The sequence below is a fragment of the Ixodes scapularis genome, unplaced genomic scaffold (assembly GCF_016920785.2).
Source record: "Ixodes scapularis isolate PalLabHiFi unplaced genomic scaffold, ASM1692078v2 PGA_scaffold6__148_contigs__length_123643588, whole genome shotgun sequence".
Lineage (NCBI taxonomy): Eukaryota > Metazoa > Arthropoda > Arachnida > Ixodida > Ixodidae > Ixodes > Ixodes scapularis.
The window spans coordinates 26,151,815-26,162,526 of record NW_024609881.1 but is presented as its reverse complement, the minus strand read 5'-3'; the positions used below and the strand labels follow the sequence as shown (position 1 = coordinate 26,162,526).

Below are 10,712 nucleotides of genomic sequence, written 5' to 3'. Positions count from 1 at the left end.
CTTTGGAAAAGCAAGTACCATCGTCTCCGGAACCTCTGGATGCACCTCATTAATCTCACCTGTTCGCCCTGGTGCCCGAATATATCGATAGCCAACGCCCAGTGGATAAATAAATATTTATCCATTCACCAGCTTTGGTCACTAAGTGACCACAGCTGGCGACTGGATAAATTTTACTAGTTATTCGCCCAGTCCTGTTCGAAGACCCTACGTAGTATTAACAAATACAATAAGGGCTAGTGCTCGAAATTACTTCGAAAGCCATTGGAAATAGTTGCGAGTGACGACAGTGGCACCTCAAGCGGACCTGCAGCATACAGAAGCCGATGGCATTATTCGTTTTTTAAGCCCCAATTTGTTATCCCCAATGTTGAAACAAGTCATTACGGTCAGTGCGCTTGTACCACGGAATTCACTGATCACAACTGCATTGACAGCTAAATTGTAGGGTCAAAAAAGGAGACATTTGTTTAGGTATCATGCCGTCAGCATGTTTATCCTACGTTATCCAGGTTCCACCTCCGCCTCCCCCCCCCCCCCCCCCCCCCCCCGAAAAATTGAGCTTTCTGCCTATGGGTTCACGTACAGTTTATCGAACGCATCTGCGACTTGCGTGTTCACCGTCCTTTCCACCTATGCATTCAGAGCGGTTTGAAAGTGGCAATAAATTGCTTCAGGAGCCGGTGTGTCACGATCCTGCCGTTGGTCGTAAAAATATCGCCGAAAACAGCGAGCGGATGCGGGTCTTGCCATTGACGTGGCAACCCATCTCGCGTATGCTCCGGTTTCCATAGAATCTCTGTCTGCAGAGTGGCCTACGGCACAACGGGCGTTTGCCGCACAAACTACCGCTCCTGTGCTACAGCCAGGATCGCGGCAGGCAACAGCAGGACACTTCGACCACATCGTAGGACGGAAATCGAGGTACCACTTTCGAAGACTCCCTAAACACGCCCGTGGAAAAACGTTCCAGGCACTTTAGTTCAGGCAAGGGTTAGGTTAGGTTAAGGTTAGGATAGAATAGCGTAGGCCCAGCTTTGCCCTCGCAAGGGCGCTTACCTGGAGGAAGTCGATGTCGAGGTACTGCATGAGAAAGGTGCAGAGGATAGTGGCCTCCTCCTCGTTGGCGTCGGTGAATTGGATGCGGTGGTGCACCGTCTGGACCTCGATGTAGTTGGGCGACCCGTCGAGGAGCACCAGGCTGCCCACGGGGGCCCCCGCCCCCGCCCCCTGCAGCTGCACCGCCATCTCAAAGGCCACCGTTGCGCCGAACGAGTAGCCAACAATGTGGTACGGCCCCTGGGGCTGCACCTCCACGAGCCGCTGCAGAAATGGGGACGGCCACGTGAGACCACGGAGGTGGGACTAAGGTAGACTCATTATTTCAAACTCCACGAAGACAAGAATTTTTTTGGAATGATCGGAAGTCTGAATTATCAGAAATGTATCTAAATGTGTTGCGACTTAAAATTAAGATTTTTCACATGAATGGCTGCACGTACGAAGAAGATATTTGATGATTTTCTCTACATAAGCCTACTTATAACAAGCAGGTGTGCATGCATTAAACAGTTGTGAAATTTACGGCATAACTTTATTTATCCCTGAAAAAGGTTGTTTACTGTGGACTGTTTAAACGGCATCCAACAACTCAAAACAAAACTAGGTTTGTTTATTGGACCAAGAAGTTGTCAAATGTTACCTTTTAGGAAGGAGACACATGAACGATGAAAACGGGCTCCGCGGGGCGGTTTCCTTAGCAACTTGCGCGGACGCTGCGACGTGGATCTACGCCATGCTGCCACGTCACAGCGTCCGCCCAAGTTGCTGTGGAAATTTCCGCGTGGTGCCCGTTTTCATAGCTCACGTGTGCCCTGCCTGAGCACCGTTGAGTACGCTACTCACCGAGCACCGGTGCACTGCGGAGAAGTAACACGCGCGGAAGCAAGCACCGCGGGTGTTGCCATTCTGCAGGGCCACGGGAAGAAAAACAGTTACTTACACGAAAGCGCTGTTCGAATTAAACGGTTTTTGAATGTGCTAAAACATAGCGGAACAACCAATATTTTAAAAATGTGTTCGAATTAACCGGAAGTAGGATATATCCGAGTTTGAGCTATCGCGAGGCTTACGGACGGCCCTATGGCGGCAAAGCCAGGATGAGTCGTATGACTACCCTATTTTGCGCATAAATGGAACCCAAGTATACTTGCACGAAACGCCACTGACCAAGAAGATTAATGCGTTTGCTTTAGTACCTGCATGTCAGGGAAAAGCTGACGGCGTCCGTCTGTGGACAAAACAGTGGAAAGGGAAGCGCGCCGCGTACAGAGGAGGAGAGTAGTGAAGGACAGAGGCGAGAGGGAGGTGACGTCAAGGGGCGGAAGCCAATGCGCGCGCGGATGCTGGGGAGAGTCTGAACTTGCAGGTGCGCGGAGCGCGTATGCTTTGCTTGTGCTACAAAACAGACTGTGAACTAAGTACTAGCGCTGGTTTTAGTAGGTGGTAAACAAATTGAAGGAAGATCCATCGGTGGATCTTCAGAGAATATGTTTGCATGACCCTTGGGAAACGCCACTCGCGTCCCTGTTCGGGAAACGCTAACACTGACCCCGAAACGAAGTGAAAAAAAGGCAGCGAAAAATAGAGGAGTGAAAAGAGAAAGCCAAAAGAGAAAAGTTAATGGGTCAGCGTTAGCGTTCCCTAAAAGGGGACATGAGTGGCCTCCCATGAGCCAATCTAACACATTTTATAGCCCACTTACTCGGGCAACCTTAAACTCAGTTCAGTCACCCTTGTCTGCAGTTACGCTGAACAACAGTTACCAGACTATACTTTCAGTCAGCTATTTTTTCCGCAAGTCAACAGTGTGCGTCGACAGCTTTGATGGGTGCTCAAGACGCGGAAGCGCACGTGCGCATCTTGTTGGCGTCGTCAACGATGCAATCCCCAGGTTTTTGTCATCTATAGATTCACGATCTCCGCAGCGACGGTATCTAAATGGCTGCCCACGGGGCCCCTGTCGTGGGCGCCAAGTGCTCGCGTACAGTGTACGCAAGCACTACGCGAGCGTTCAATGTGGGCTCGTGACAACGTCTGGACGCGCATTCCGGTAATGGTTCGTGGCCGATCGCCGCGATTACGCGGATAGCCGAACCCTATCTATGCCGGAACTCTGTCGAGGGGACGAATGCCTTTTTTCTTTAACCCTTTCCGTGACTCTCATTGCGTGGAGAAAAAAACAAAACAAAAACAACTGAGACGTGTTTTACAGCTATAGGTTTCGAATTTCAAGGAACAATTCTGAGCGCTATTAAGTTAAAAAATCGTTGCTTCGCCCCTTTAAGCTGCAGTCGCACTGCCCATACCTAGTACAGAAGACGCGGTGTCCGCCGCAAACGCGACAAGACGATCTGCATACACGCCTCGCGCAGAAGTACGTTTGCCTTGTAAGCTTCGAACATGTCTGCATACAATGTGTGGAGACTGTCTTTTGTGCGAGGTTTTACGGCGCAATCCACTTATGACGACAATGAGAAAACCCGAAACTTTAATCGTTATAATCGATTATCGTCGTATCTGGACTCGAGTCTGAGCGATAACCGAATGTTATTGGTGGTACATCGTAATACGTGGTATCGTTATAAGTGGATCGCACATTAGAAGCGTTACCGCGACTAAAGTTTTGGGCATTGCCCACGCAGTCGTTTGATCGACACCGTGCCCGACGCCAGGCACGTGCCGGCCGGCGGGAGGGCGGGCGGTGCTGGCGCACCTGGAGGTAAATGGAGGCCAGCTCCTCTATGCTGCGTGTGGGCACGTCGCGCGTGCGCTGCAGCCCGACGGCCCGCACGGGCAGCTGCCGGGCCAGCTCGTAGAGGGCTCCCACGTGGCCCTCGATGGGATGCACCAGGAACACCGGCTCGCCGGGGCGCCCATTCATCTCCACCGACACTTGGTCCGGCACCAGCTTCTCCATCAGCGTCAGCCGGGGAACCTCCAACACCGACGAGTCCTCTGCGGGGCAAAAGGGCCCGTGAGTCTCGCACCGCAAAACTACGGCAATAAAAGATCGCCAGAAACACTCTTTATTGTTTCGACCATTATTCACTTTGTGTACGATCACTGTTGGCTTTTAGATTGACATTGGAAAAACTAATTTCTTTGTATGTATTGTTTTGCAACTAAAGCGTCAGTTTTAGCTCGACATTGAGCCAGAAGGGTTTATTTTTTTACCGTCTTTGTAAAGACACCGCAGTCGGTGTAATCTTAGCGCGTAACTGCGAACGTATAAGACATAAAAACCAAGCTTCGGACAGACTTCCTTAAAATAATCTGCTCGTCGGAAAAATGCGCGCAGCACTGTCAAAATGTCTCGATCGCTTCACAAATTGAGGGGCAGCGAAGTCGTAAAGACGCCAAGAAATATTATTCCAGGCAAAACTTTCCTCAATTCATCACTAAACGCTGGTTCAGACACTCCCTTTGGTTGGAAGGGAGCGCAACCTCGTACTTCCTCGTAAATGCTCACGACCAGAGGATAGTATAATTTGTTCCCAACTGATGACAAAGAGTTTGGTGTCAAATGAATGATCTCGACGCTCCCAGCTGCACAAAACAAACGTGCGCTACGCACGTTTTCCTAGACTGCCCGCCCGGCCCTCTAGCCCACCATCTAGTGACGTTTCGAATTTACAGGTACCAAACAAAGTGCGTAAAAAAGCGAAGGTAAAAAAAAAAAACAAAAAAAAAAAACACAGTCTGGGTGGTTAAAACAAAATTTATCTTCATACGTGGTCTCAATGTGTGGAGCGAGCATCTCCGATAAAGACAGTGTACGCAGAACGTGTTTCCGCGGCAATCTTTGGGGTTAGCGGACAAAGTTTAGGTTATTTTTTTTTATTTAGTTATCTCAGTGTATAGACCGAAACTGAGTGAGAAGAGACGAGAGCGCGCTGAGGCGTCGGAGCACCGAGCTCTGGTTGGAACGATTAGTGGGTAGACTCAAAGCTAGCCGTCTTCGTCTCTGCGAACGCGTTCGTACGCCGAACGGCGGCGTTTGTGTTCTCTACTGCCCCTCTGTCACCGGCGCTCTACCATTAGCAGTTTGGCGGTTCCTGTTGGGGTGCTTTCGGTGTTCCGTTTTCTTCTCAACTAATTATCGAGCATTCTCAATAATATTGCCACGCGCGTCTCTAACCAAGCGTACACGCGGCCCAATGGTTATTGTCCTTGGCCTGTACGCAAAAGGGCTCGAGGTTCGATGCCTGCGAGCGGGCGCGTCTTTTTGCTATTTCTATAAATTTCACGTTCTAATTAATTTTGAGAACATCGCTGTTGATTCGAGGTCCGAGTATTTTATTCACAGAACCTTCTACGTCGATTGCTCCGGATGCCCGTGCTTGTACATAAGGGACGCGTGGCGAGCGGCAGTCAGTTCTTCGCCAGCGCTGGATCCTGCTGCTACGCCGACTTCGACTTCTGAACCCGCTCTGTTGTTGTATTCTGTTTCCTTCTTTCTTTTGGGCACAAGTTCGCCCCATTAAACGTTTAATTATTTTTATTTATTTATGGTTCTCTGGTCGCCACCCGTGAGATTCTGGTTAAGGTGCGGGGTACTCACCTTATGATTCTTAACCGTTCCCCTCCGAGGACCCGTTCGGCAAGCCCTACTCCAAGTCGACCTTTTGTAAAAGAAGAAATGGCCCTGGGCCCGCGAGAATCTCCAAGAACAACGCCTTGAGTTTGGACCACTGCCGGACAAGACAAAAAAGCTATCGAAGCCGACGATGAGCTCCACGGCTCAGCAAACAGAAAAGCCCCCAACAGCGTCGCCCTGCGTGTTCTTGCCTGTGGTTCCCCATGTGCCGACGCCATTTCACGGTTAAATCTACAAGGACGTAGAAGACTGGCAACAGCAGTACAGCTAGAAAGCCCGCCAAAACGAATGGACTGATGAGCAACGCCTCCAGAACATCTACTTCTTGATGGAAAGAACAGAAAGGCAATGATACGAAAATTGCGAAGTCACCTTGACATAGTGGGAAGTTTGTAAGAACCAGCTGAAGGAAACATTTGTCAGAAAACACATACGGGAGCGGCTGAAGACCTGCTTCGAGGGAGGAACGAGGAACCCATAGAAAGCGTTACTAGTTTCATTGAAGACGTCCTCCGTCTTTTCGCTCGCGCCGACCTGTAGGCCACCTGTGAGAATATGCTGCGGGAACTCATGCGAGGTGTCAGGGATGACATTTTCGGCGGCCTTGCTCGCGTTCCTCCGACGACAGTGGAAAGCTTCGTCTCAGAGTGAGTTAGCCTGTAAAGGGCGCTCCTCGCGAGGGCAAACCATTACCAGCGGTTTTCCGGTGCCACCGTAATTGCTACGTCGAACTGCAGTATCGGTTCCCGCTGCTCTGACCTTTCTGCGATTCGTGAGACATTGTCCGCGAGGAGCTTAGAAAGCTGGTGCCGGCGGCAGATCGACGAGCTGCGCTCTCTCTCACTAAGCTTGTCCAAGAAGAAGTGCAGCGAGCCTTTCAAGTAGGCTCCTGTCGACGTCGCTGAACCCGAAGAACAGTTGGTAACCTACGCTTCAATGCCGCGACGGCAGTCACCAGCTGCCCGCCAATACGCGTGGCCACCTCGTTGAGAGTTCCAAACGCCGCGAATAGCCGACGCCAGGAAGACCGGGCCCATTACAGCCTCCCCCCCCCATCCCCCCCCCAAAAAAAAAACGAAAAAAAAAACGGTGCCATGGTCGACCGACGTCTGGCGCACGACTGACGACGACCGCTGTGGTACCACTGTAGTGAGGCTGACCACGTCTACCGGAGGTGCCCATACTACCAAATGGGACTACGAGGGTTTGCGCCGAACGACTTCCGGTCAAGATACGGCGAACGCCCTCGCGACATCGAGCAATACCTCCACCGACCTCTGTCACCAGCACCGACAGCACCACAAGGTTCCCGTTGTCCATCCCCCCGACGTTCCGCATCGCCTTTCTGTCGGTCTCGCAGTGACAGCCTGTGCGCTCTATCTCGTCGGGAAAACTAAGTGCGGCAACGCCTGGAGGTGGCGTTGCCGAAGACGACCAAAGTAAAGAGCCTCCAAGAACGCCGGAGCGCTCCCACTCTCCCGACGCCACGCATCACAACGACGCCCCTGCAACGATGTCCAACAACCTAAGCTTTGTTATCGACGGCCACGACGCATCGGCACTCGTGCGCACCAGAGCAGACTATTCAATCTTGAGTGGGAGGCTCTCTCGCCGCCTGCGATAAGTGACGACGCCTTGGGATGGGCCTCAAATACGAACCGCCGGAGGGCACCTAATTACATCAGTTGGGAAATACACTGCTCGCGCTGAGATCCACATTGAGACATGCCCAGGGAAGTTAGTCGTTCTACAAGACTGTGCGAGAAACGTTATCCTCGGAATAGTCTTTCTTTGCGAATATGGCGCCGTCATCGAGCTCGGGGCAAACCAGATGACGCTGCGAAAGCCTGTTCTGCCACCGGTCGGGCCTAACACGACGTCAACCGCGATCTGAGTTATTGCCGACCATATGAACCTGTCGCCGCGTTCCAGTGATTTTTTAACAGTCATAACCGACGCAGCCATGTGTGGTGAAGCTCTTCTTAAAAGCAAAATCCAACTGCTCATTGAAAAAGGAATTGGAGTCGCACCAGGCGTAACGGATCTCCAAGAAGGACGTATAATTGCTCTCGTGACGAACTTCCTAGAGGAGCCGCAGCACTTAGCGAAGGGTACTACCGTGGGCCACGTCGAGGAGTTTGAAGCGCCCGCCGTTGTCACCGCAGTCTTTAAGAAAACCTCGTCATCACAGCACAAAAGGACGTCTCCGCGAAAGGTCGGCATCTTGCGCCGAGCTTCCAACTTCAAAACGCCAGCAATTAGTTGATCTCCTCGCTGAGTACAGTAACTGTTTTGCTACGTCGTCGAAAGTTTGCCAGGCACCAGTGGCCAAACATCGCATTTTTACCGACGGCTACGTGCACCCCGTCTACCAGTCACCGTACCGTGTCTCTTTGAAACAGCGGAAAGTCATCCAAAAACAGGTTCCGGAAATGCTCGATAATCACATCATCCAGCCGTCAAGCAGTCCCAGGGTTTCACCTGTTTTGGTATTAAAGAAGAAGGACGGAACCCTGAGATTCTGTGATAACTATTCTCGACTCGATGCTGTGAACAAAAAGTCGGGTCCCCACTCCCTCGCATCGACGATACTCTAGACCGCCTTCGTCACTCCCGTTACTTTTCTTTGATGGACTTGGAGAGTGGCTACTGGCAGATCGAGGATGACGAACGGGACCGGAAGAAAGCTGCCTTCGTCACGCCCGACGGACTGTACGAATTTAAAGTGATGCCCTTCGGGCTATGTACAGCGCCGGTGACTTTCCAGCGTGTCATGGACACCGTGCTAGCAGGCCTAAAATAGCAGAGCTGTCTTGTCTTCCTCACCGACGTTGTAGTGCTCTCTAAAAACTTTGACGTGCATTTAGGACGACTTCGTGCCGTACTTCAAGCCATCAATGCCGCTGGACTAACTATCAGGGCAACGAAATGTTGGTTCGATTATGGCGAGCTTAAATTTCTAGGCCTTGCAGTGAACAGCGAGGGTGTTTGTCCTGACCCCGAAAAGACGCGCACCGTACCCGCAGTTTCCTCTCTGTCGAAAAGAAAAAGGCCGTAAGAAGATTTCTAGGCCTCTGTGTCTACTACAGGCGCTTCGTTCGAGATTTCCGAAGCTTTCTGCGCTACTGACATACCTTACAAAATACGCCGTAAAGTTTCAGTAGACAGAAGAGCACCAGTAAGTGTTTGACGAGCTTAAACGAAGAATTGAAACACCTCCTGTCCTTTGCCATTTCGACCAGCATGCACAAACAGAAATTCACACGGACGCAAGTAACACGGGGCTTGGCGCGGTGCTCGTCCAAAGACACGAGGGAACAGGGTGGGTTATTGCCTATGCAAGCCGTACGCTGTCCAAGGCGAAGAATAATTGCCCTACGACGGAGAAAGAATGCCCCGCCGTCGTCTCGGCCATCACCAAGTTTCGCCGGTATTTGTACGAAAGTCCGTTCCGAGCGGTTAGAGACGAACACTCGTGTGCTGGCTCGCGAATCTGAAGGACCCCTCAAGACCCCTCGCCCGGTGGAGTCTACGACTGCAGGAGCTTGACATGACCGTGGTGTACACGTTCGGCCGAAAGCACAGCGATGCCGATTGTCTGTCAAGGGCCCCTGTCGAGGCCGGTCCTCCCTGCACGGAAGACGACGGATACGAGTGTTTCCTCGGCGCACTAAATGCCAGTGACATGGCAGTACTCCGAAAAGATGATACTGAACTGCGGGGACTCATCGAGCAGCTAGAAGGACAGGGAAAGGTTGTTCCCCGCGTTTTCATACGAACTCTGCCAACATTCTCAATCCCACAAGTTGCGCTAAAAAAAACTTCAGCGACAACACGGCGTGGCTGTTGGTGATCCATTATAGTCTTAGAGAAGAATTATCTCAAGCCTGCCACGATGACGCGAAGGCGGGACACATTGGCTACAACAGGACTCTTGCCAGGATACGCGAGAAGTGCTACTGGCCCATTCTTGCGAAGACAGTCTATCACCAGACCCGATGTTGCCACGAATGTGAACGACGGAAGAGATCACCGACGAGACCGGCAGGACTTCTTCAGCCTATTGCGCCACCATGTGCCCATTACAGCAAATTGAAATTGATTTAATCGGACCGTTCCCACCATCAACGCAAGAAAACCGATGAATAATCATGGCGATCGATTATCTCACACGGTACGCCAAGGCGAAAGCCCTTCCATGAGGTACGGCTCTTGAAGTCGCCAGTTTTTAATCGAGTGCATAGTCCTCCGGCTCAGTGCCCTGAAGTCATCATTACACACCGTGGATCACTATGCATTAATCGCCCAGCTGACACAAGAGATCCTTCGCCTCAGTATCACCAGCCACCGTCAAACAACTGCGTACCATTCGGAGACAAATGGACTAACTGAACGGCTAAACAAAACTATTGGCGACATGGTCTCCATGTATGTCGACGTAGAGCGCAAGACGTGTGACGAGGTGTTACCCTACGTCACGTTCGCTTACAACAGGCCGTACACGAGAACACAGGAGTAACACCGTTTCACCTGGTGCATAGCCGGAAAGTAACGACCATGCTCGAAGCGATGCTTCCCCACGAGCCGCCTGATGATAAAAGCCACGACGCCCGGGTGGTTGCCCAACGAGCCGAAGAAATTCGCCAGCTCGCCCGACTCTGGATTCAAGATCAACAACATTTCGACGTCACCCGATACAACCTTCGTCGGATCGACGTTCGCTTCAAGCACGGAGACCGTGTGTGGGTTCAGACCCCAATACGACGACGCGGTCTGAACGAGAAACTACTGAAGCGCTACTTCGGACCCTACAAGGAGCTTCGTTGATTCGAAGATCTGAAATACGAGGTGATGCCCGACGGTACAAGAACATCATAACGTGCCCACCACGAAATGAAGTCGTCCACGTCGTGCGCCTCAAGCCGTACAGCGCACGATAACTCTTTGGACTGTGATCCCGTGCTACGCTTGATAGGACTGTGCTTTTACCAGCCTCCGTATTTTCTCATTCTTTTTTTCGCTTTGCTTAGTTTTGTTTCCTTGCACGGTGCAT

General features: G+C 51.4%; 1 protein-coding gene across 1 annotated transcript in view; it reads right to left on the bottom strand.

The window, feature by feature from the left end:
• Positions 1–176: 176 nt before the first annotated feature.
• The window catches only part of LOC8036683 (fatty acid synthase-like), a 157,598-nt gene continuing 147,062 nt past the window's right edge, over positions 177–10,712 (bottom strand). The window contains 3 exon segments of the mRNA XM_042294718.1: positions 177–194; positions 1,060–1,323; positions 3,776–4,017. Coding sequence (XP_042150652.1) covers positions 177–194; positions 1,060–1,323; positions 3,776–4,017 — 524 coding nt within the window.